The 25,361-nt window shown below is 45.1% G+C and overlaps 3 protein-coding genes across 8 annotated transcripts; all 3 read left to right on the forward strand.

Moving 5' to 3' along the window:
- Positions 1-1,226: 1,226 nt before the first annotated feature.
- On the forward strand, positions 1,227-5,218 carry LOC100828330 (single myb histone 5). Its single transcript, XM_010238722.3, has 7 exons — positions 1,227-1,430; positions 1,578-1,802; positions 1,938-2,146; positions 2,288-2,372; positions 2,900-2,983; positions 3,901-4,320; positions 4,638-5,218. Exons 2-7 carry the CDS (start codon positions 1,653-1,655, stop codon positions 4,650-4,652), a joined length of 963 nt encoding a protein of 320 aa, XP_010237024.1. The 5' UTR covers positions 1,227-1,430; positions 1,578-1,652; the 3' UTR covers positions 4,653-5,218.
- Positions 5,219-5,416: 198 nt separating this feature from the next.
- On the forward strand, positions 5,417-10,740 carry LOC100830152 (BTB/POZ domain-containing protein At1g30440). The gene is made up of 4 exons (XM_003577379.4): positions 5,417-6,938; positions 7,900-7,969; positions 8,323-9,516; positions 9,672-10,740. Exons 1-4 carry the CDS (start codon positions 6,868-6,870, stop codon positions 10,248-10,250), a joined length of 1,914 nt encoding a protein of 637 aa, XP_003577427.1. The 5' UTR covers positions 5,417-6,867; the 3' UTR covers positions 10,251-10,740.
- Positions 10,741-11,467: 727 nt separating this feature from the next.
- On the forward strand, positions 11,468-25,292 carry LOC100843412 (cationic amino acid transporter 1). Of its 6 annotated transcripts, none has more exons than XR_002966291.1 (19): positions 11,469-11,715; positions 11,903-12,054; positions 12,223-12,679; positions 12,776-12,898; positions 13,388-13,678; positions 13,781-14,128; positions 14,236-14,544; positions 14,629-14,902; positions 14,982-15,752; positions 15,835-16,238; positions 16,318-16,440; positions 16,525-16,605; positions 16,880-16,933; positions 17,011-17,162; positions 17,968-18,010; positions 18,544-18,661; positions 19,083-19,333; positions 19,939-20,024; positions 20,100-22,106. XR_002966291.1 is itself a non-coding variant. In XM_010238724.3 (16 exons), the coding sequence occupies exons 1-15, from the start codon at positions 11,692-11,694 to the stop codon at positions 17,987-17,989; spliced, it is 3,585 nt and encodes a 1,194-aa protein (XP_010237026.1). In that variant the 5' UTR covers positions 11,469-11,691; the 3' UTR covers positions 17,990-18,010; positions 19,083-19,532. The 6 variants fall into 6 exon arrangements, 2 of the variants coding, with proteins under 2 accessions (XP_010237026.1, XP_024319078.1); XR_732024.3 differs by having other exon boundaries at positions 19,939-20,020; positions 20,106-22,106; XR_001407739.2 differs by lacking the exons at positions 19,939-20,024; positions 20,100-22,106 and having other exon boundaries at positions 11,468-11,715; positions 14,982-15,602; positions 19,083-19,532.
- The last annotated feature ends 69 nt before the right edge of the window (positions 25,293-25,361 follow it).

The following is a 25,361-nucleotide window of genomic DNA, read 5'->3' on the forward strand; positions in this document are numbered from 1 at the left end:
TGAATCAACCCGAACGAGTAAGAACCTCCAACTTTAGCAAGATCATCAACTGTTCTAATCTCCAAAGTGAAAAAAACACACTCTGAAATGACGCACATAGCACCCCTAGTTCCAAACTTCAGAATGAAAATGATAACATAAACGTAGCAAAACTGAAGTTTGAGCACACAATAGCTACCAACAGAGTAAAAGTCTCCAAACTTTGAGCTCCTCATCAACATCTGAAGATGCATAGCAATCACATTCCAACTGTTGGCCTTCGAGATTTGGCCAAAGCCGCTAACCACAAAGCCGCAGGCTGGCCTGCTTGGTTTCCCAAGCTGACAAGAAAAACCACACAGCCACAACGGCAGGTGGGCAGCCCTCTCCACTGACATTCTCAACAGCCAGATCAGTCCACGAACCAAAGGCCAAGCATCCAGATTTGCAAGAAGTCGACATGGATCTCTGGCAAGGAAGAGAGGAGAAAGGGGGAATCGATCTGCAGAGAGACGAAGCAGAGCTTTTATTGGAGAGGGAGAGAGGCAGAAGAGGAGCCGGCTGGAGAAGATGGCTTCTCCCATCAAGTTCGTCCACCTAGACAGAGAAGACGATCGGAAAAGGCGGAGGCCATCCAGGGCATCGTGGCAGATAAGAACAATAACTTACGAGCTGGAACTACAAACACGCATACTCCCCTTCCTCTCTCACTCCGGCCAGCGCGCGCAAGGAGAGGGGAAGGGGAGCAGGTGACTTCGATGGCACTAGCCAACCAAAGAACAGCAGGACCGTAGGAACTCCAGAGAAGAGCGGCGGGAAGTTAGGAGAAAAGTCTAGTGCGTGTTTCCACGTATCTCTTATCTCTTACCAGCGGGGAGCATCATTTTATACAAGAGCATATAAAACTGAGAAAATATACAAATGTTACCGGGAGGTCAACTTCAAATCCAACTTAAAAACTCATAAATATCGCTACATTTGTATTATAGTTTTATATTGCATGAATGATTGAGTACATGATTTATTGGGAATTTGACAATCAAAAGAGGTCATCTTTTAAGTTACGAGAATGCTCATGTATTTCATGCATGATACGTGACATTGTTAAAAAAAATACTGACTTTGGCCTATTTGTACATGTCCTGAGTTTTTTTTTTTGACAGCAACGTACACGTCCTGAAAAGTTTGTTTGGTTTCGAGGATCAGATCGAACGAATCCAGTCAAAAATCCATATCCTCCTCGGCTCCTTCACAGAGAAGCGACTTCTCCTCTCCACCGTCCCTTGCCCCGCCGCACGGTACTTACTGCCTCGTCTCATCCCCCCTCGCGCTCCGGAGCTCTGCCCTACCCAAGCTCCGATCCGATCCGACCCGCCGCCGCCCCCTCCGCCTCTCGCGCACCCGCACACGCGCGCGCCCATCGCCGCGTCCGCAGCCCGTTGGTTTCCGAGGTACGTACACGAACGTTCTAGACTTGTACTCGTCGATTCAGCGATTGCGTTTGCTTGCTTGCTTAAGCCCGAGCGGATCGACCTCCGCGGATTTCGGGCGGCGCGCGCCCTCGCCTGGATCCGCCCTTCTGATTTGGTTGGCAGCAGGGCGTCGGTGTCGAGGAAGGAGGAGCGGGGAGGGAGGCGATAGCAGCAGCCTAGGGGCGGGCGGGCGGGCCTGTGATGGGGGCGCCGAAGCAGAAGTGGACGGCCGAGGAGGAGGCGGCGCTCAAGGCCGGGATCAACAAGCACGGCGCCGGGAAATGGCGCACCATACTCAAGGACCCCGAGTTCAGCAGCGTCCTGCGCTACCGCTCCAACGTTGACCTCAAGGTTCGTTTCGCTGTGACTTGCCACTGCTTTTTAGGGAGGGAAGCCTCTGATCGCCCGAGGTGCGCTCTGATCGATGATGAATGATGGTGATGATTCTGTGCGCGTGCTTGCCGGTCCTGGCGCCGCTGGCTGCAGGACAAGTGGCGGAACATGAACGTCACAGTGAACGCGTCGGGCTCTCGCAACGATAAGGCGAGGACGGCGCCCACCGCTAAGAAGCCGAGGTCTGCTCCGAAGCAGGAGGGCCCCTCGACGGCACTGGCCGCGATCACTTCTGACGGCGACGATGACGTTGCCGACGTGATGCCTCTCGCGACGGGTTCGGCGAAGAAGTCCCTTTCCAGGTTGGTGTCCCCGTTCGATCTAGTAGTCTGGTGTTGACCAGTGACCTCTGGCTTCATGTTCTTTGTCATGCCAATATCATGAACAGAAAACCACAAGGGTTTATGACTGTTGTTGTGTACCTTTATGATGGTTTCCTGCAGGCTAGAGAATATCATTTTGGAGGCCGTGAAGAGCTTGAATGAGCCTACAGGGTCATATAAAACAGCCGTTTCTAATTACATCGAGGTTTGTATGTTTCTTCTGTTTATGGTTTTTATTTTCATGACTATGGAATATGAAGATCTGAACAAAGGATCCTTCACAAATGTTGAGTTTCTGAACTCACGCCTAACAGGCTGCCATATGACTCGTTTCCTATATAACTTCTGAACGGCACTCCTTTGTTTATCTTATTTGTTGGTCCAAATATATAGTAATATCAATATATATCATCCACCAGTATGCATATATACATGTGCCATCAACCCACGAACATCATGGGGACTGGATGCTAATTGATTCACACACTTCTTCAGTATCTATTCGTAGAATTTTCATGAAATAAAATACAACCCATTTACGTTGGTGATCATTGTATACAATCCTGGTAACTATTCAGGTATGCTGCACAAAATTCTTTGGTAAACGTAGACACGCTTAGATCATCTCATGATAATCAGTTGCTACAAAATTCCAATTCAATGTGACAGAGTTTTAGTTGGATCTAATTTCCTAGGTAGATGGCACCTTTCTTAACCTGATTTCTCATGTAGGAGCAATACTGGCCACCTGCCGATTTTGACCATGTACTGTCTGCAAAACTTAATGAGCTGACAGCAACTGGGAAATTAATTAAGGTAATATTCATTCCTGTCTTGTAATTATATTAGTGTGTATTCATATTAATGACAAGTAATTTGTACAATGACATGTTATGTAAAGAAGGTGAAACTAAAGCTGCACTGGTATTAAGTAGCAAAGGTACTGAAATGTCACATGGTATCAGTGTTGCAATTTATAAATGAATTCTGATGAAGCTCTGTTGAATTGAATTAGGATGTTGGACATATTATATGTTCTGTATGCACCAAGACATAATATATCTGGGTTTGACATTTTATGGATTACTGTACTTGATAATAGTGCCCTAGAAATGCACTGAGCCAATCACAGGTTCAGAGAACCGAGCTCAGCTCGGGTGGTTAGCCCAGCAAGGTATGCTGGCTGCCCACCAGGGTTCGATCCCTTAGGGTCGCATTCTGGTGCCTCACCTTACGAAAATTACATATATATACTGTCGGGTGGCAATCGCGCCTCTCCTACAGTCTTCTTCCAAAAATCACACATTCATGAGCACACTCAGTTCCTGAAACTATTCGCCGGGCATTGGCATTTACTCGTCTACTCTGTTATACTTGCTTCTATTCCATGCCATAACATCTCTAGCGGAGTACTTGTAGAGTTTGCAAGTTGGGTCCAAAATGCCAGATTATATTTCAAAAAACAAACAAACTATATACTTGTTTCTGGATCTTTTTTGTGCAAATGGCGTCTTTTTTATGCTTAAGATTATTTTCCTGACCACCTAGAATTTTGCTTAGTTATACATATCTTCTGTTGTCATGTAAGGATCCTAAAACCATGAAACATGATGGTCTTTCTATTTAAGCCAAGACAATGTGTATCTGTGAATCTAGAGAGATATAGGTCACTCTTATTAACAGTACTATAAACCATAGGCCATTCATCCGTTACTAATATTTAATAATTTTAGGTGCATCGGAAGTACAGGATAGCCCCTAGCTCATCTTTTCTAGAAGGGCGAAGCTCTAAAATGCTGCTGCTTGAAGATATACAAAAGGAGCCCAACAAGGTAGATAGAGCAGAGAGGGTGGAGAGATCAGAGAGGGTAGAGAGAGCGGAGAGGGTAGAGAGATTGGAGAGGGTAGAGAGGGATGGTTTGGTAGCCCAAACTAAATCTCAAGTAGATGCTGAACTGGCACGGATGAGAAACATGACTGCCGAAGAGGCTGCAGCTGCAGCTGCCCGTGCAGTTGCAGAGGCAGACGCTATCATGGCAGAAGCTGAAGCCGCAGTAAGAGAAGCGGAGGCTGCAGAAGCTGATGCTGTAGCTGCACAAGCCTTCGCTGAAGCAGCAATGCTGACCTTGAAAAACAGAAGTTCAGCAAAATTGGTAAGTACTTATGTTATGTGTTTGTCTGTTTCTTTTTGCAATTTTTCAGTTGAGATTCCATTCCTTCTTTGTTTAGTTATTCTCTTGCATACTTACATTAGTCGCTTATGTTTTAATGGAATATGTAGAACCACTACAAATAGTTGTGTTCACATTGATGAGTGAACCGCAGAAACACGTGTAAACTAGAAACACACATTTTCAACATGGATGCTTGTTATCGAGCAAGTTGTCTTGGAAAGGGGCATTACAGAATTATATAATAACTATGCTTTCTGCTGCAGCAAATCCTTAATGCCTTTCATGCTCACATGCAGATCATTCGAGGTTGAGGCATCATCTCTTTGGGAGCTGCTGCTGCTGCAGAACTGATGCAGCTTCAGTTTTCCTCTGAACCTGTTGTATGTAAATGCGTACCGCAGTCCAGTGCAAACTAATTGCTGCTCCAGTGACAGCCATCTGAGTTGATGACAATGCTGTTTCGTTATTTCACTCCATGGAAGCTGGTTCGGAACCAAGTAGCACAAACTTGCCCAGACGTGTCTCGTTTTCCGAGTGCTGGCAGTCTGTTGCATCTCCAAGCTCGTTCCGTTCTCCCTCGTCATCGGTTTGTTTGCCGAGGAGGACCAACTGATGTTTGATTCCCGCATTGTAGAGATGTGGGGTGATCAGAAGAAAACCAATAAATAGACCATATGATCTTCTCTGGAGACTGGAATCTTCTTAATAGGTGGCTGGTCATTTCATGTGATAATTGGCAGACTGGAATTTTCTTCACAATGTGGTACATTGCCCCCCTGCCGAAATTACCGGTTCTGTTAGCCTTTTTGTGTTGGATCTGGACTTGCCGAGCAGAATGTATTTGGCACCAAATAATAGCCCTCTTGCTGCATGTGTAGAGATTCATTGGTGTGTATTATCACTACTACCGGCTTTTCCTTTGTACAGAGCTAGTGACATTCCATCTGTCGGGGCTTTTCCTTCAAAGGGACATGCGAGAACCAAAGGACGCTTGCGACGGATTTGAGCTGGAGCAGTATCTTTTTCCCACCTCTCTGAATTTTAACCAAGGGAGAATCAAAGGAGAGGAAAATGTCTGTTTTCTTCTCAGAGACACATAGAAAGGAGAACAGAGTTCAAAAAGAGAGAGAGCTGTGATGTGGGGCAGATGCTGTCAGCCGGACATTACTACTGACAGAAAGGGGTGGGCGTTCCTTTCTCTTTTCTGTCTTGCGTTTGCAGTGCAGGAATCTCTCAGCTGCGTGTGGGATTGCATCGGGAGGCGCTGCAAATGACAAAAGATGGGATCTTTTGGTCTACGGCGTGGACTAAACGGCAAGCGAGTGTCCGTTCCGTCTCCAGCTTTCTCTAACTTTGTTTTCTTCCAAATCTTGTCCCCTGCCACTCCTGGCTGCAAGCAAAGCTTCTTGGCAAATCGCTGTAAAAAAAAAGCTTCTTGGCAATGCTGCTTCTTCTGCAGTCCCAAAGAGCTGGTTGCTAATTTGAGCCAACTATTTCTGCTACTGGTTCGTCGAAAACCTGGTCAGAGAGGGCAGGTGCTCTTCGCCTGGCCCTGGCCCCAGGGTGTATCTCCATCGGAGGCCTCTTTCGGAAGTCAGACTTTTCTTTCTGACTTCTCTTCCTCCGAAACAAAAAGGAAAAGTTTGCGTTCTGAAATGACATTTCTTTCTTTCTAATGAGTTTGGGGAGCTAGAGATGCTCTGAGAAAAGAGAAGAACAGTCTGATCCCTGTAGCATCCATTCGAAATCCCCCAGGTTTGTTTAAGCTAGGAGAGTCTAATCACCTTGTGTGCCTGGTCCTACCTTTTGGCTTTTGGCAAAGTTCCGACAATCATCATCACGTGTACAAGACCGAAATTCGGGGGTATAGAACGGGTATGAAATGATGAAAAAAAAAAGACAGAGAGTATCAAATGATGCACACACACATGTGACTGATTTGATCACACCTTCAGGGTAGATAATCCTTCGGATCTGTACTGTAGTACCAGTGCACTGGACGCTAGTAGTAAGGCTTAACATCAGGGTCCCCCACACTTAAATTGCCCACTCCATCGAAATCAAGAGAGCAAGGATATCTCAGTATCTCGCTCACTCTCATCAGTCGTCAGTGCACTGAGCCCCAGACTCTCGGCAGACCCGCTCCACTCCATCCATACTCCATGACCATGATGCACCTCCAGACAAATCTCACTGCCCTCCTTGTCCCCAGCTGAGCTGCAGTGGCCGGCCGCCGACGGTTTCCTTCTAGCTTCTCGATTTTCTTGGACTCTCCGTTCCTTTCTCATTGTTGCCTTTCCTCCTCCTCCGCCTGGCACACAAAGCTGTGACCTGTCCTTGCGCCCCCTTCCTTCTCCATTGTTGCTCAACTCAAACAACAACTCCCCATTGCCCCCCAAATCCCGAGAATCTTTCCTGACCTTCGGCCGCTTCACGCATTTCACGCGGCCGCACTCGCTCGGGGCAGGATTTGGATTGGAGCCGGTGAAGTCAGATCCGTTACGATCCGTTCCTTTCTCTCCCAGGATGGGTTCCGTGAAGCTGGGCTCCAACTCCAACTCCAAGCCGGACGCGTTCACCAGGCGAGGCCAAGCATGGTATGATGCCCCCCGCGTTTTATTTCTTTTTTCCCCCCCCCTTGAGATTTCTGTCTCATGCCGAAATTAAAGAATTGGGCGTCCTTGTCCTGTTCCTTGCTGCCGGTTACTTTTCTGAAGTTGGAAAAAAGAAGAGGAATGTGTTCCAAATGGGCGATTTAGGGGCACAGGAACTCAAGGATCTTTGTTTCTTCCTTTCCCTCTTCCTTTGTACTGTGATGTTTTTTTTTTCTTGCTCTGCTGTTAGTTGGGCCTCCACATTGCTGCTTCTTGTTCGGCCGCTTAGCTTCTTGTGGTTTTGGAAGCTCTACGGTTCATGTGCAGTGCAGACCGCTTTTAAGGTTCAGTGAAGTTGAAATGCTAGACTGTGTGCATGTTTTCTTTATGTACTTTTGTACTTCAGTTTGGTAGCACTTGTGATATGTATCCATGATGGATTTAGGAGGAACCCAAGATCTTCTTGGGAAGAAATAAGATCTAGCTTTTGGAATTGCGCACAACCAAAAAATTATATCAGAGTTAGAGTTATTTTTATATAAAAAATGGAAGAGTAGATCAGTAGAGTTATTTTTGTAAATCACAAATGGAAGAGTGGAGTTACTTTTACCAGAGTACACAACATTTGGGAACTCCAAACTAATGAGTTCCCTTAATGTTGCATTCCTCTCACATGTTCCAACAACTTTGATTGGCAGCACATACTTTGATGTTGTCCAAGCAAATACGCTCTTAAAATGCTACAAAAGAGTTGGTACCTTGTTTTAGTTTTTATTGGATCATCGTGTTTTAGTCTGAGACGGATAGTACAACCATCTTGGTGTGATTTTCTTTTGTCCTTTAGACTGCAGCAAGCTTCTGATTCTTTTACAACTTAGGCAGAAGTAGTGCTGCTTTGTTTAAGGAGATAATTCATGATCAGGCTGTGCCAAAAAATGAAACAATGTACTTGTGGACCTTGCAGGTTCTGTACAACCGGACTTCCCAGCGACATTATTGTTGAGGTTGGGGACATGTCTTTCCACCTTCATAAGGTACTTATTTGCTTGTAAATCCAGTTAACTGCAAATTTGTGGTGATAAGAAGCAACATGTATGTAACTCACCTTGCACGTGTGTTTAGGCTGTTATGTAAATCCGCTTGTAGAATAAACAACATATTTACCTTTCTTTCACTTAGTTTTTTTTGGGGAGTATTCTTATATTTAGTTGAATTAATTCTTAGATGGGGCTCTAGTCAGCATAGTTGTTCTTACAGTTACACATCTACAGGGTGATTATCCAAAAGAAAAGTAGCATTTACAAGCTATTTCTCTCCACACTCAAGAGTGTGGTGTTGACCTTTACAAGCTATCCTTTTCTTCTAAATGCTTTTTATCTCCTTGCAGTTCCCTCTGCTTTCAAAGAGTGACATCCTGGGAAGGCTGATTGAGGAGAGTCCAGACCAAGATGAATGTATCATCAAATTATCCGACATCCCCGGGGGTGCAAAATCATTCGAGTTAGTGGCAAGGTTCTGTTATGGTGTGAAGGTAGAACTCTCCCCAGCAAATGTTGTCCACCTTAGATGCGCCGCTGAATATCTCCAGATGACAGAAGAAACAGCCGAGGATAACCTCATCAATCAGACAGAAACGTTCTTTAACCAAGTAGTCCTCCGCAGCTGGAAAGATTCCCTTGAAGCACTTAAGGCATGCGATGCCCTTCTCCCTCATGCCGAAAACCTTCACATTGCAAAGAGATGTGTTGAATCGCTAGCTGCCAAGGCTAGCATTGATCCAGATCTCTTTGGCTGGCCAGTCTCAGAACACGGTGTGATGCATATCCCTGGGGGCAGTATATTGTGGAATGGTATAAGCACGGGCGCGAAGCTCGGGAACTGCAGCTCAGATTGGTGGTATGATGATGCTTCATCCTTGAGCTTCCCTACATACAAGAGGCTTATTTCCACTATGGAGTCGAGAGGCACCAAAGAGGAGATCATTGCGGGTTCACTCACATACTACGCCAGGAAGTGCCTCCCAGGATTGAATAGGCGTCAAAGTACGGGACTGGTGCCCCTGACTACTGCTGCTAGCCTATCCGAAGAAGAACAAAGGCATTTGCTTGAGGACATTGACGGGATGCTGCCTCTTCAGAGAGGTCTAGTATCGACAAATGTTTTGTTGTGGCTGCTTCGAACTTCCATGATTCTGAAAGTGAACCGAGCTTGCATTTCCAACTTGGAGAAAAGGGTTGGCATGCAATTGGATAAAGCCACATTGGAGGATCTACTGCTGCCGAATTTCTCATACACCATGGACACACTATACAATGTTGAATGTGTGCGCAGGATCCTTGATCACTTCTTGGCAATGGAACAGTCGATGGGCGGTGGCTCACCATGCTTGGATGATGTGATGGATTCTCCTTCATTGGCACCGATCACCGCTGTTGCTAAGCTCATCGATGGCTACCTTGCAGAGATTGCACCAGATATCAATCTGAGGCCACCGAAATTCCAGTCTCTTGCAGCTGCTTTGCCTGAATATGCTCGGCCGCTGGATGATGGTCTTTACCGTGCCATTGATGTATATTTAAAGGTAAACCTTGTCCATACTTATTATTCCTACATTGACAGTTAAGTTCTTGCACCAAAGATTTGAAGACGCATCTGCACTTGTTTTAGCCACTTGGCTCACAAATCTGAACTTTACCATCATTCATGTTGTTTAATCTTTTCCTGCAATGCTGGCAGGCGCATTCTTGTCTACCGGAATCAGAGCGTGAGCAGCTCTGCCGGCTGATCGACTGCCAGAAGCTCTCCCTGGAGGCGTGCACCCACGCCGCACAGAACGAGCGCCTGCCGCTGCGTGTGGTGGTGCAGGTCCTCTTCTTCGAGCAGCTCCAGCTGAGGACATCCATCGCCGGGTGTCTTATGGTCTCTGACAACCTGGAAGGATCGTCACTTCCCCTGCGCTGCAGCGGCGCCACCACAACGTCCGGCGAAGCCGGTGCAGGCTGGGTCACTGGGGCGGCAGTGAGGGAGAACCAGGCTCTCAGGGCCGGCATGGATAGCATGCGTCAGCGGCTGGCGGAGCTCGAGAGGGAGTGCTCCGGCATGCGGCAGGACATTCGGAAGCTCGGCTGCGCCGCGCCTGGGAAGGATGGGTGGGCAGCACGGGTGCAGAGGATGTTCAACCTGAAGATGAAGCTCCAGATGTGCAGCACCGAAGAAGGGAAGATGAGCGAGCGGCACAGGAGCGTGAGCGCCAAGCTGGAGAAGCTGCAAGCCAAGGTGGCCAAGCACAAGGAACACCTCTCCATTGACGCCTGAACCCCCCCCCCCCCCCCCCCCCCGAGCCCCCCCCCCGAGAAGGACGGCTAACCACCCGGCCTCTGCATCGCACACAACTGCTTCGTGTTTCTCTTGCAGAGCTGAATGTGCAGTAGCTGTCACTGATAACTTTCGAACCCTTTGTGATGTTTTTGGTGGTCTGGTGCGACCGATGATGCACCATGCCGAACGCAGGAGTTTCGCGGGAAACAGCTTAATTTCCGCCCGGATCTGGAAAACAAAAGACGACCGATTCAACCGATTCGAGAAGGCTTTTGGCCTGTGATGATTTATTGTAACTTGTTTGAGGGCTAAAATTGCAGTGCTGCAGTTGGATTCTTCAGGTAGCGTTGTGACTGCTTAACCCCCTTTTGTTTGTGTTTTGTGGTTCTGTATAATGTAATCTCAGAGGAATCCTGTTATGATGTAGCCAAGAAATAGGGGACTGGCTGAACTTAGAAGCAGTGAGCAGTTGTGATTCCGAATGGTTTCTCTGATCTTGTGCTTGGGCGTGACGCTCCTTTCTTTTTTGGGGAAAAGAAAAAGTTCAATAAAAAGGAGTTTCAAGCGTTTGCTAGGCTAAAAGTTCTCATGTTAATCAGAGGAAAACAATTATAGTGCTGAAACAAGATCGTACTTCTGCTGATACTAAATGGAGGATGTTCTGTCATTGTCCTAATCAAACTTCTTAAAGTTTAACCAAAATTATCGAAAAATCTACCAACATCTAAAAATCTAAAATAATTTTATTAAATCTTTCGTGATATATATCTTTCATAGTTTACTTATTTTCTACAGTACAAAGTTCGACTTAGGAGGGAGGTAGAACACATATTATACTTTGTAAGAACATAGGTAGTAGCAATACCACGCTGAGATAAAACCGAGTAAATGTTTTGAACTGTCAAAGTGTTGTTTTAACAGCTCAAAAAGAAAAAAAGGTGTTATTTTAAACAATTTTAATGCAGGGTTTGTTTGGTCTGAAAAGTGAAAATGCACATTAGAAGGGTGAAAATACCACATGGTACCTTTTAATTCTCAAAATAACTGTACTAGTACTACCAGAGAATTTCTGTTCGTATTAAAATACTGTACGTTCATGCAGAATTTCAACTCCAGATACAATTCCGTGTGCAAAATTCATCATATAAACACACGAAAAAAAAAAGACTCTGAATCAATGAAGACTTTAAAAAAAAAAACCTGTCGAGAGCGCTCCCTGTGTGTCTTGTCTTCCTCACCGATCCACCCATCTAATCCCACACAAGCCGCCGCGGAACCCGCCGCCGTTTCTTCCCCATCGGGCGCCCCCGCCGCGGAACCCGCCGCCGGCGAAGGCCGCCCCTCCCTTGCCCTTCTCGGCTTCGCATCAAAACCCTCCACTCCCAGCCCCTCCCACCAACTCCCGGCTCCCCCTGATCGGGCTCGAGCTCTCGGAGACATGCCTCACGCGCGCTCCGATCTGGTGAGCCCCCGCCCCGACCCCGAACCCGTGTCTAGATCTCCCTCATCCATGTCGACGGGGGGAAGTTCTCCCCCTCACCCGCATCGTGTCGAGCGTGGTGGATGCTTGTTCTTACCGTACGAGGCAATCTGTTCATGCAGTATGTGAGTTGTGACCCTTCGTATGTGCAAATTTGTCTCGTGATCAGGGGCCGGATGATGTTGAGGTAGCGGAGTGCTGCAGCTCCGGTGCTTCCTACGCGAGGAAACGCATGAGGCTGCTGGCCAACAGCATGGGAGAAACCCTAGCCTGTTCCGTGTCGGCCTGCGACGATGACCCACGGGGGCAATCGCTTGACTGGTACAACCTAGTCGATAATCTCATTGTTATTTCATCACTTTGATTGCTTGAACTTGTGAATTTCTGCAATCGAAACCCAATGTGTATCCCTATCTACTTCATTGTTTCAACTCTTTGGTTGATTAAAGTTGGGGGCTGATTGCAAATTCTGCGCGCTTGACTGATCAGGTGTTCGGAGCGGCATCGAGCTGCTTCCTGTAGCGGCGATGGCCATACGCGAAACACGGGCCTGTTCGCTGCAATGCAGGAGAACCTTTGTTCCGTGGATAACGGCGGTGCGATCTGTCCGCAGTCTGTGGTAGGCCATTCAGGCGGCGAGAATGGGACGTTGAATGCGTATCCGCAGCATCATCAGTCTTTGGAAGGCTGCATGTATATGAATGAAAATGGACAGATGTGCGGGCCTTACGCGCCCAAGCAGCTGTATGAGGGGCTGTCGACTGGTTTCTTGCCTCAGGATCTTGCTATCTATGCTCTTGTTGGTGGGAAAATGGTCAATCCTGTACCCTTGAGCTTACTGGAACAGTTCCTTTCACAATTGAATTCCGGTGTTGCGGTCTCCCTGCCGAGTGAATCGAAGGAGAATAAGACAGTTGCTCGTATTGATAAAATGGCGCTTCCGGATGTATGCCATGCATTCTACCTATTTTTCTGAACGTCGTCTGGCCGTTTTTCTGTTTGGCTACCATCCTGATTTGTTTAGTTTCTGTTTTCTCACTAGGTTCTCACAAGTGAAGAACCGTGCTGGATGTTTGAGGACACAGAAGGCTGCCGTCATGGGCCACATTCTCTTGCTGAACTTTCTTATTGGCATCATAGCAGCTATCTCCAAGATCTTTCAATGGTAAAAAATAATAATTCAGAAAATAAAACCGTGTTTTGTAAATCCCATCCTCTTGCTAGTTTATGTTGGTGAATGCTTTATCCATTTTAGTAACAATGCCATTCTTGTTACCCTGCACTGTTAACATTCAAGTCACATATCAGCCGGTCTGCACTCTGCAGTTATTAGAAGGCAATTTTATGTTCTGTTAGATTAGGATCACGAGAGAAACATTTTATACGTTGGCTCTCTTACATTTCTTTTCTGACAAGCAACTAGGTAACTTAGAGGTTGAACTACAAATTAATATCGTGGACTATTTTCTGTCTTCAAACGCTCAGATTCACTAAAAATCAATGAGAAAAAAAAGCATATTATTCTGTTGGGTCTTCTATATGTAAGTTCTCGCTGTCCTCTCTAGGAGCAAGTTAAACAATGAAGTTGATGTACTGTGCTACTAGATTCCTTTCAAGTCATACTAGCCATGATCTTATTGTCTTTTTATTGTAGATTCACCATGTTGATAGCAAATTTGGTCCATTTACACTTGTCTCACTAATTGATTGGTGGACTGGAGGTCACTCTGAGCATTCAGAAGCTACGGAGAATGACTCTGGGTCATTCAGTACCTTAATGAGTGACATAATCGATGATATTGGTCATCAGCTCCATACCGGTATAATGAAAAGAGCCCGCAGGATTATAGTTGATGAAATATTCAGCTCTGTACTTCCAGAAATTATTGCTGGTATGAAGGCGAAGAAGCAATTAGCTGCGAAATCTACGAGTCAAGCTGTTAAGGTGTGATTTGTTTGGCACATTTTTTTTTCTTACGACAGAACTTCTTTACATGATCCCTTTTTCAATTTTTCATAATCCTGCTTGGTTTTGACATGTTTGCAGCCTGACAATGTTAGCAGCAAGAATGCTTCAGCACTAAAGGGCAAGATTGATGCACGATCTTCTATTCACAAAAAAGGAAACTCATATAATACAATACGAGCAACTCCTTCCATGGCTGTTCAATCAATTGCAGTGCATGCCAAATTTGCTGATATTTTGTCAGAAGTTTGGCAAACAATTTATTATGAATCCATGAAGAATATCTGGGACGAAGTAATGTATGATCCTGTTATGAACTACTGTGGTGGATGGCTTAAAAGAAATCACCAGTTGAGTCTTCCCTGTACAATTGTTCCTGGTGCCCCTGAGAATAGAAACATGCAAGAAACTGATGGGTTGTCACTGAAGGTTTCTCCCCTGATACTAAGTGTATTTATTCCTCGGAAGGAGGAGATTAGTGTTTAGTCCTTTCATTTTCATGGATAACAGCTTCTGATACTTCCATGTCTTTGCAGGTAATATGTGATCCTGAGGCTATTGAGTGCGACATGGATTTCCCACCTGGATTTGGGCCAAGTATAGAGTGCCCTGAGAGCTCTCTCCCTCCATTGTCATTGGATGTTGTTTCTTGTGCTGACCAAATTAGTGGGAAGCCCAAATCAAGTTCCACTATATTTATTGGCCCCTTAGCCGGGGTCCAGATAATGCTGGCGAATGAACTATACGTTGCTGCAAAGGAAACTTTGTTTCACCATTTCAGGGAGGTTATTGCAGAGGAGATAACAAATTGTTTATGCATTGGACTTGAAGAAAGCACCGATCAAGTGAGATCACATTTTACCAAATCTCTCTGTATAACTACCGAGATTTTCAAATTGAATTATTCATGTTGGACATGTGTATTGCAGGAACGAATTCGTACCCCTGTTCATGCACCGGAGTTGCCTAGTTCTGCTTCAGTCCATGAAACACACATTTCTCCTGAATTGGATATGGATAAGTTATTGAATGTTGCTAAAATGGATATTGATACAATGGACAGTTCTGCTGAAATAGCTCTAGATGAAGTGTTTGTTGCTGCTGAATTGGCTACAGATACAATACCCAGTCCTGCTGACATGGCTACAGAGGAAACATCATGTGTTGCCAAAGTGGCAACAGATAAAATGCTCACCTCCCATGGTAAACGACAATCCTTTTATTGCATTTTGTCTCACCTGAGCTTAGTTATGTTATTTTAACCCCCCTAATTTGTATGCAGCCGAACATCACTCCCTTTCTGCATCTTATGCTAGTATATTTGAAAAGCTGGATGTCTGTGAATCGGATGAATTGGATGAGAGTTTTGACGAGGTGCCTCCTGGAATGGAGACTGGCTTAGCTTCTGTTGTGCTCATGGACAAAAGCAAATATCAGCCCTCAAAATCAGTCAACTCTGTGCCTGTTATTTCTAGATATATTACCTTGGCTGTATGCCGGCAAACATTGCATCAAGATGCAATGAAAGAGTGGGCATCTTTCCTATCAGATACTATTAGCGAGTGCTTTGATTCATGGTATACCATGGAGAATGTTGTGCCCAAAAACATTGATGGATCATTAAGGCCGAAAGAATTTACGTACTACAGGAAGAGAAAGTTAAGAAAAAGCTCTGAAGTAGTGTCGTCCAAGAAACCAATGGAAGTCCCAATGGATGAGCAGCTTTCCAAGCCTCTATCTGAGCTTGTTGAACGGAAAGCTCATCTAAAAAATGTCCAGGGATCAAGGAAGGGTGCGAAGTTGAAGAAGCCCTCCAAAATACAGGCCAAAACTCTTGATAAGGAAGCCCGCCGTTTGAATTCCAAACTGGATTTGAAGCGGCCTTCCCATGACGTGCCAAAGAGTAAATCTTCTAAGGAGGTCCATGCTTTAAATATCGAACAGGATTTGGAGCGGCTTTCCAATGATGTGCCAAAGAGGAAGTCTTTGAAGGAGGTCCGCACTTTGAATATCGAACAGGATGTGAAGCGTCTTTCCAATGATGTGCCAAAGAGTAAGCCTTTCAGTCCTCTTTGCTTCATCTGCCATACATTTGCAGTTTTGCACAGATTTGTCACATGCATCTTTGTTTACAGGACAAAGGACACCTCTTCTTATTAAGAAGCATCTTGTTGATAAGAAGGTTTCTATGGAGAACGATAGTGTGGCCACAAAGCTTGTAAAGAAAAGAAAGCACAAGAACATCTCTAGTGATTCCAGTCAAAAGGTAAAGCCATTGGTTTTATGTCCAGAGTCAGATGGCTGTGCGAGAGCTTCCACCAGTGGATGGGAGTGGCGTGATTGGGCACGCAACGCCACTCCATCAGAAAGGACTCGTGTGAGAGGGTACCGTGTTAGGAGTATTCTTTCTACTCCAGCTAATAGTTTGTGGAAAAATTCACAAGTTAAAGGTACATCTGCGAGAACAAATCGGGTGAAGTTACGGAACCTGTTAGCTGCTTATGAAGGCGCTGACCTCCTGAAAATTGCCCAATCGAAGGTAAAAAGCAATTATTGCGTGTACACACTTTTATCTTGCTATGAGGTCTGAATGACCACTGATTGTACCTTACATATAGGCAAGAAAGAAGCGGCTACGTTTTCAAAGGAGCAAGATCCATGAATGGGGCCTGGTTGCCCTTGAGTCGATTGATGCAGAAGACTTTGTTATTGAATATGTCGGAGAATTGATCCGTCGGCCGGTAATTTTGCAGCATTAGATCAACAACCCCTTCATTGTTGTGCTAGTTTTGAACAAAAGTAATAGATATATTTGTACTGTACAGGTCTCGGACATACGTGAGGCTCAATATGAAAAGAGTGGAATCGGAAGCAGTTACCTTTTTCGCTTGGATGATGATTATGTGGTTGGTGTAGCAGATTATTCCTTTCTGCCTTTATTTCTGATATTTGCTTCTTAGCCAATAGGAGTTGGATATTATTTGAAGCGGTGCAGAAAATGATAGAACCACATGAAAATAGTTATCTAAAGCACAAATGTAATCTTTTAGTTACTTTAGGTTCTTGTGCTGCTCTATAATTTCAACCTGTGAGTAAAATTATGTTTCATCTTTACCGAATTTTGTGGCTGCACCTTGTGCAACTCTGTTCATTGTCTCAACTTTTTCTTAATTTACATAGGTTGATGCTACTAAGCGTGGTGGTTTAGCGAGATTCATCAACCATTCGTGTGAGGTAAGCTGCTTAGCAGTAAACTTCCGATTATGATGAATGTAACATACTAAATAGTGGTCACATAATTGCCATGCCAGCCAAATTGCTATACGAAAGTAATCACTGTTGACGGACAGAAGAAGATTTTCATTTACTCAAAGAGGCGTATATACGCTGGCGAAGAATTGACATACAATTACAAGTTTCCGTTGGAGGAGAAGAAAATACCATGCCACTGTGGTTCCCTGAGGTAAACACTTGGAGGTTACAGGAGACTTCCCCTTTTGTTAACTGATGCTTATTCCATGGAAGCTAACATATTTTATATAGTCTTCTACTGATCTCGGGTCTGCCTATGCACCCGCGCCCTCCTACTCATTGATATTTAAATTCTAAGGAATAACTTAAACAGGATGAAAATGCAATTGTCACCATCAAAAGAAAAGGAATTCACCTAACTGTTTGTAGCTACAGAACTGAGTCATTGGCAATTTGGCACCATTATCTGTACTTCTTTACTCCACCATGGACACCTTTTTAAGTGTATCATAGTACTAATCGTATGTAGGATGTGAGCTCTGGAAAAATAATATTTATCTTTGGTGTTATGTTCAAAGTAATCAAATTTTAGGAGTTTCAAAATTCATGTTAAAAATGTTCTCTTCATCCGACGCTCAAGTTAGTTAATGGGCCATTTGCTGTGATTCTTCGTTTTTCTTCAAACTTCCAGTGTGATCACAAGGGGAGTATAAAATAAACAAACAAGAAGGGAGGGAGAGAGAGAGAGAGAGGGAGAGGGAGAGGGGGGATATTTGAAATTATGATCAACATACTAAAGTTTATTTCGCTAAACTGAATGACTAGTTTCTTCTCACTGATTTTTCTTTTGTGGTCTTCTTTATATATTTGTTTGGAAAGTTTGTATATGGTGCCCAGTTGCAAAAAAATTATCTGTTATAAATGTTCTTATTTGTTCGATATAGTTGTTTCATGCTTCTTTTTAGGTTCTCTCTTTGACTCTACTTTCTTGGTCTAACTTTGCACTGGTTGTTTAGGTGCCGTGGATCAATGAACTAAGAAGTCAAGCTAATAACCGAGGTAATACTACAGTTAAAACTTAAAAGTTTTTGCAATGTAAGGGCTCATACATTAGCATTTAGATCATTCCTTATAGTCTACTCCCTCTGATCCTAAATTCTTGACTCAAATTTGCCCAAATTTGAATGTATCTATTCTTAAAAAGCGTCTAGATACATGTAATATTTCGACAACAATTTAGGATCGGAGGGAGTATTTAACTATCATTCTTATTAGTGAAAACTGAAAGTCGATGATATGCCACCCCAAAGAATGTATGTCCGCTATTTCTCCATCTTTGTACTTTTGTAGTTGCAATTCCCCAGTGACAATTAAATCATTGTTTTCACCTAATTGCGAGTTTGAAATTTGGGTGTTCGTAATTGAGTATCATCATTGGGCTACTGGCTACTTCAATGTTTAGTTTCCTGGGGGCTAAAATTTTCCCATAGTTAAACAGAATATACATGTTTCACCATATGGAACTGCAAACGGGACTCTTAGCTTGTCCAACTACTTCTTTCGTGTATAATGATTGCTAGTTCTCTTTGCAGGAGCTAACTGCAATTGTATGCAATCGTACATAAGTTTAAACGTGGAGGTTGCTGGGTGTAGCTACATTTGCATTGAAGTTTGACAACACAAACCCTTCTCTCATATTTTTGCTAACAGGTGCCTCTCAAGTCCTCAGTTCACTAGTCAATTACTGTGCACCAGAAATTCTTCAAAAAAACTTTTATGCACAGAAAATTTGCTGACACTGATCTAATATAACTTTTACCTCTAAATATGGAGACCTTTTATATGGCTATATGGTTGGTGTACGAGCCTACCACCTACATGTACATTTAGGCTTGATCTAGCACCCATGATCAGTGTTCGGCGAGCCTAAATTAACTTCCATCCATCATATTTGCATACCATTCTATATTGAGGACTGTTAGAGTATATGCCACATGATTATATATCTGCGTTGCCTTGGCAACTTTGGAGGTGTTGCACTTTATAAACTCTGCACACTTTGCATCGTTGACTTGAAAGAATGCTTGTTGGAGATTATAATTTTTGTCATCTTTCTTTTGTCCCTCAACAGGATTTTATACCAAAGTACGGGATTGTTGAACATCCTGTTCTGGGAGATTACAGTAATTTTTTGGTGCTTTCTGCCTTTCTGGTGAAGAAGGCACTACGCCCTTTTTCTTGGCTATCTGGAGGCAGAGAACCACCGTTGGTTTCCTCTGCCTTGTGGAATACTGCCATGGAGCTTTCCTGAGGTCTCCAAGTGGACATGACAAATCAGTTCGCCATGGTTGAAGCTAGTGAAAATGGTTACTTGCTGACAAGGTTAATACCAATGTCCTTTCTCATATCTGGATAGAATTGAAAAGTCTTGTACATGCCAAGACTACGATTATTACATTGACCGATTGAAGATATAGCTTACATTGTGGCTATTGGCCGGAGAAGAGTTAAACTAATTTAGCTGTAAAAGACAAACCGCAAAAGCCAGTAATGAAGTTTTTTCTCCATCTTCTGAGGATTATGCTCTGTTTGCAAGCTTAATTACTGGGCCGATGCATTGGTTGTGTTTGAGGAACTTGGATGAAGTACGCACGTTTGCTATCAGTTGCATGCATGGGCAGCAGTGTGAAAAAAAAAATAGCCTTCTCGCTAGCACAACAAAGGGATCCCCTCTCCTACGTCATGGGCCTCCCATGTCTTATGCGTTGCACAGATGTACCAGTTTGGGCCTTTTATCTTTAATTGCTGCATTATACCAATATAATAACGTGGTTTGCTTCAGCAGGGAAAATTCACTGCCATGAAAAAGAAAAAAATTAATCCTCATATTTGTGTTATTCTGTGATGCAAATTTGTGTTAAAAGACATGTATCTTTGGTTCTCCAGGACGATGAATGGTTTTCATGGACCTGTTCGTGTTGTTGCAGGTACACAAATGTATCATCATCACCTGTGGGGTACAAGTTTGTACGTACGTATGTAGCTTCTGTGAATTGTCCGGCCTCTGTGGTATGTATGTGTTCATCTCTTAGCTTGTATTACTAGCCACAGTTATTTCCCTAATAACACTGCTTACATTTTGCATTAGCTACAGGAAAAAAGACGTTTAGCATCTTGCTTTGCCAGGAGCCACGCATGCGCCAGTTTGGTCTTTTGGCTGGATATCCACTAGTGTAAGTGTGTTCTTCACTCGTTTGCTCGTTTAGTCCCAGCTGCTGCAGGTGGTGCGTGCCAAAGGCAAAGAACAGGAGCAGGTAAAGAAACCAAAGAAAAAGAGAGGTCCGCGTTGATCTCATTCTTCAAAAGGAATTGGACAGCTCGTATTAACTCTTACACAAGTTAAGCTGCCTGAAAGTAATGAAACTAAAAAGGCGCTCCCAAGTCGACGCACCAAAATTTTGGCCAAGGATTGCCAATAATATGCACAGGAAGTGGGTGAAATGCTCTGGGCATAACGAAGGTTTAGTTTGGGCACAACGCAGTTAGATCCCCAAAGAGCCAAACAGGGCAAGAAAAGCTATGGCTCTGTTGGCACTGCGAGATGCAACGCAACCATTGTTTGGTACTATAAGAATTTTCTCTGATTTTGTAAACAAAGCAAAGCGATCAATAAATAAATTGCCATAACCAAAAACCGGAGCCTAATTCCCCTCTTTATTGGCTTCTCATGGAGGATGGAGCAGCCCGAGCAAAAATACGGACCGAAATTTTGCAACAATGTTGGATATAGGCCTTTTTTTTTAATCTCTTTCTGTACCGTTTGGTTGATCTGTTGGAAACGAAGAAGACCTGCAAGAGAGAATCTTCAGGACGGGGGTCTGCCTTTATGGGCCCATTTGTGGACCAAAGATTACGTAAAGAGAAACCCTGGCCCGAACCCTTGGACGAGAGCAATGAACACCGAACAGTACTAGTACTCCTCTCAAAGGAGAGTCTACTACGAGTACATTTTCTGTTTGTAAATCCTACTGAGTTCATTTTCCTATTCCTGCATTTCCAGAATCATGCGTTTCAAAGATGCCAGTATATAGGTCTCCAAAACAGTAGGTAACACAAGAGTGTTGATACTACCTTCTCTCGTGTAGCATGGACTCCAGACTAATAATAATAATCTCATTATAGCCAGATAGGCTTAGTGTAGAAACCTTTGTTTGCAACAAGTACTCTCTCCGCGTGCCACACAGTACATGTTACACCCACCATGAAAAGTCTTGAAATATATTGACCAGAGAGGGTTTATCTCTCTGTAAAAAAAGTCTTCTGAAATGCATCTTTAAACATAAACTTTTTAGTCCATAGCAACATATGGGTACTGTGCCAGTTACAAAGTATATTTCATGATGGAGGCGAAACCATTGTTTACGATCATCGATTTGCTGTTGAAATAGTATATTTTTTATATCGATGAATGTTGTGTGCCTAAACCTGTAATAAAAGTGAATGCACTGCGATTCGTTGATATTATTTATCTTGGGCTGCATTGAAACATGAGATACTTTTTGAAGAACCAAACAGTTTGGACAAAATTTCTATTCCAAACATGCATGGTTCCTTAGCCATTGTTATTTGGAATGAGGTATACAGTGCTGCTGCTGCTTAGAGCCTTAAGAGTAGTTACAAAATAAAGCAAATAAAGATCTTTTTGACAGTGTTAGCTAGAAGTGTTGTTGGTGTCACCGGCTTTGTTGCTCGGTTGGAAGAGCATAGGGTGGCACGGGGTTCAAATAATTAAACGGGGAACTCCGTGCTCTCCTTAGGTCGGTTCGAATCCGGCAGGTCGGCAAATTTAACCTCTTTGTTGTTGCTTCGCTGTTAATACTGTTTATTTAGCTGGATTATGGACACGATTTAACTATGGTACTATTGTTTAAACTCAAATGTACATCGAGGAGGGTTTGTTACCGATGACCTGCTTAGCATGCAATGCAAGAAGGTAGAGACCCTATTGGAATTCCTGTCTTCTACATGTAAAATAGAGACAGCCTACAAGGTGCTTATAGTAGTGTCGTTTTGCACTGTGGGGATTATTGAATATTTGAATGTAACTGCTGTAATTTAAAAGGCGGGATGCGTCTGAGGGCATGTTTTATGATCCGATAATCTCTTTTTTCTTGGCTGCGCTAGCTGCTCCCTCTGTTTGTAAATACAAGATTTTTTTGGATTTGTCTATTAAAGTTTGGTCTAGATATAGAAAATTTTACCAACATTTGTAGATTTAAATTAGTTTTGTTAAATCCATCGTGGCATGTATCTTCATACTCCAATACATTTTTCTATACTTTTTATCAAATTTGTACCAGAAGTTTTTTTTAAATTAAATTTGTAGAAGTTTAACTTAGGACAAACTAGAACATCTTATTACAGTCCTTCCGTTCCAAAATAAGTAACGTGAATTTGTGTAGACTATTATACAAATCCACGTCACTTCTTATTTTCGGACGAAGAGAGTATTAAAAACGGGGTGACTACGTACGTAGACGATTGTACATATGACCCCGGCTTTCTCTATCATTATACTCCTGCACTAGCAGTAGTATTATGTATTTTAGGTGCCCTCATTTGGAACAAATGCGACGTACGAATAAATATGATAAAAAAACATGAACAATGGAAATAAAAAAATTAGAATAAAGAACTTTGAAAAAAAACACAGAGCGGCTTAATTAGCAGGCCTTTCTTCCCATGGCCCAAGGCTGGATACAAGTGTTGTCCCTCTCATACACACCTTTTTTTTTACGACCACGAGATATAATGGATCTGGAGTTTGAATAAAATTGGAGTACAAATGCTTCTTTAAAATAAAATAAAAAATCCATAGCCGCGTGCTGGTCAGCTAATAACTAACTAACTAACCATCCTGATTCCACTCAAACAAACTCCTCCCGATTCGATCCTACACTCCCTCCGCATATAACCACAAACCCCATCCCAAGATCAAGATTCCCCTCTGCTACTTCCCAGATCCCCTCCCTCCCGTACGTCGATCTTCAGAGGCATCAATGGCGTCCGGCGGCGGCGGCGGGTGCTGCGGCGGGGGCGTGTTCCCGGAGCCGTCGTTCGCGAGCTGGGCGGCGTACGGGCGGGCGCTGACGGAGACGGGCCCGCGGCTGCGGGACCGGCTGACGGCGCGGTCGGCGGCGGAGACGGAGACGGACGCCGTGCGGGGCCGGAGCGGCGCCGAGATGCGCCGCGAGCTCAACTGGTGGGACCTCGCCTGGTTCGGCGTCGGCGCCGTCATCGGCGCCGGCATCTTCGTGCTTACGGGCCAGGAGGCCAAGGAGGCGGCGGGCCCCGCCGTCGTCCTCTCCTACGCTGTGTCCGGCGTGTCCGCCATGCTCTCCGTGTTCTGCTACACCGAGTTCGCCATCGAGATCCCCGTCGCTGGTATGTATTACATGATCGCGCGACCATGCATGCAATTCCTCGTCTTTCTTTTTTTTTTTAATTGTGATTATGATTACAAATTGTTGTTCTTCGTTCTTTGTTAAATCAAGATCATATAATGCGGCAGTTTGTTCCCTGCGAGAGAGATTTTTCAGCAAGCTGTTGATTTCGATCTTGTTGTGACCAATGAATTTTAGACTCGGTCAATCAATTCGTTTTTTTACAAGTTATTATAAATACGGTAACTTTTTTTTTCAATAATTTTTGTATGCATGCCTGATGACGAATTTTTTGTATGGTGCATGAACAGGTGGGTCGTTTGCGTACCTGCGTGTGGAGCTGGGCGACTTCATGGCCTTCATCGCCGCCGGCAACATCCTCCTCGAGTACTGCATCGGCGGCGCGGCGGTGGCGCGGTCGTGGACGTCCTACTTCGCGACGCTGCTCAACCACCGCCCCGACGACTTCCGCATCCACGCCTCGGGCCTCGCCGAGGACTACTCCCGCCTCGACCCCATCGCCGTCGTCGTCATCGCCATAATCTGCGTCCTCGCCGTGGTCAGCACCAAGGGGTCCTCCCGCTTCAACTACATCCTCTCCATCGTCCACTTCGGCGTCATCCTCTTCATCATCATCGCCGGCCTCACCAAGGCCCACGCCTCCAACCTCACGGATAACTTCGCCCCCTTCGGCGCGAGAGGGATCTTCGCCGCCTCGGCGGTGCTCTTCTTCGCCTACATTGGGTTCGACGCTGTGAGCACTCTGGCGGAGGAGACCAAGAACCCGGCCAAGGACATCCCCATTGGCCTCGTGAGCGCCATGACGGTGACCACGGTCACCTACTGCGTGCTCGCGCTCACGCTCTGCGCCATGCGGCCCTACGCGTTGATCGACGCGGACGCTCCGTTCTCCGTCGCGTTCCAAGACGTGGGCATGGGCTGGGCCAAGTACATTGTGGCCTTCGGGGCCCTAAAGGGGATGACCACGGTGCTGCTCGTGGGCGCTGTGGGCCAGGCCAGATACCTGACCCATATCGCCAGGTCACACATGGCCCCGCCGTGCCTGGCCCAGGTGTCCCCCAAGTTTGGGACACCGGTGCGGGCCACGGTGGCCATGATGGCCGCCACGGCATGCATCGCCTTCTTCACCGACCTGCCCATCCTCTCCAACCTCCTCTCCATCTCCACCCTTTTCATCTTCATGCTCGTCGCCGTCGCCCTCCTCGTACGCCGCTACTACGTGTCCGGCGAGACCTCCGCCGCCGACCGCAACAAGCTCGCCGCGTCCATCGCCGTCATCATCGCGTCGTCCGTCGCGACGGCGGCGTGCTGGGGGATCGACGTCGGCGGGTGGAAGGTGTACGCGGGCACGGTGCCGGCGTGGGCCGCTGCGACGGCGTGCCTGCAGTGGGCGGTGCCCAAGGCGAGGACGCCGCAGAAGTGGGGCGTGCCGCTGGTGCCGTGGCTGCCGGCTGCCAGCATCTTCATCAACATCTTCCTGCTGGGTTCCATCGACGGCAAGTCCTTCATGAGGTTCGGGATCTGGACGGCGGCGCTATTGGCTTACTACTTCTTCGTCGGGCTCCACGCGTCGTACGACACGGCCAAGGCGCTCGCCGCCGAGGCCGAAGCTGCCAAGGTGGAAGAAGGCGGGCGCAAGCCGCCGGCGGTTCTGGACGCTGGCAACTAGAGCCAAGATTTCATTAGAGGCAGTACCTAGTGTAGTTTACATATGAATTGATTCTGTTTAGTGTTAGATTAGTCAGTGATAGAGAACGGATCGATCGAACTAGGACCAGTACCCATGTCATTTTGTTAGCTTAATAAGAACGAGATATATACAATGTGTGGCATTTCCCTACTCATGAGTATAAAGAGCTTCTAGTCTTGTACTCGTTTGTTTGACTGTACTCTGTACATCATGGTTTGCTGGGATGATTTTGCCTACTTTAATTTTGTTCTTTATC

Source organism: Brachypodium distachyon, chromosome 4, assembly GCF_000005505.3.
Source record: "Brachypodium distachyon strain Bd21 chromosome 4, Brachypodium_distachyon_v3.0, whole genome shotgun sequence".
In the NCBI taxonomy this organism is placed as follows: domain Eukaryota; kingdom Viridiplantae; phylum Streptophyta; class Magnoliopsida; order Poales; family Poaceae; genus Brachypodium; species Brachypodium distachyon.

Bases quoted from the DNA above. Each gene is read 5' to 3' on its own strand.
- LOC100828330 (XM_010238722.3), top strand. From the start codon at position 1,653: ATGGGGGCGCCGAAGCAGAAGTGGACGGCCGAGGAGGAGGCGGCGCTC. The intron at 2,147-2,287 runs GTTGGTGTCCCC...GGTTTCCTGCAG, and splicing joins GCGAAGAAGTCCCTTTCCAG to GCTAGAGAATATCATTTTGG. The intron at 2,373-2,899 runs GTTTGTATGTTT...TTTCTCATGTAG, and splicing joins CCGTTTCTAATTACATCGAG to GAGCAATACTGGCCACCTGC.
- LOC100830152 (XM_003577379.4), top strand. From the start codon at position 6,868: ATGGGTTCCGTGAAGCTGGGCTCCAACTCCAACTCCAAGCCGGACGCG. The intron at 6,939-7,899 runs GTATGATGCCCC...TGGACCTTGCAG, and splicing joins ACCAGGCGAGGCCAAGCATG to GTTCTGTACAACCGGACTTC. The intron at 7,970-8,322 runs GTACTTATTTGC...ATCTCCTTGCAG, and splicing joins TGTCTTTCCACCTTCATAAG to TTCCCTCTGCTTTCAAAGAG.
- LOC100843412 (XM_010238724.3), top strand. From the start codon at position 11,692: ATGCCTCACGCGCGCTCCGATCTG. The intron at 11,716-11,902 runs GTGAGCCCCCGC...TCTCGTGATCAG, and splicing joins CTCACGCGCGCTCCGATCTG to GGGCCGGATGATGTTGAGGT. The intron at 16,441-16,524 runs GTAATTTTGCAG...TGTACTGTACAG, and splicing joins GAGAATTGATCCGTCGGCCG to GTCTCGGACATACGTGAGGC.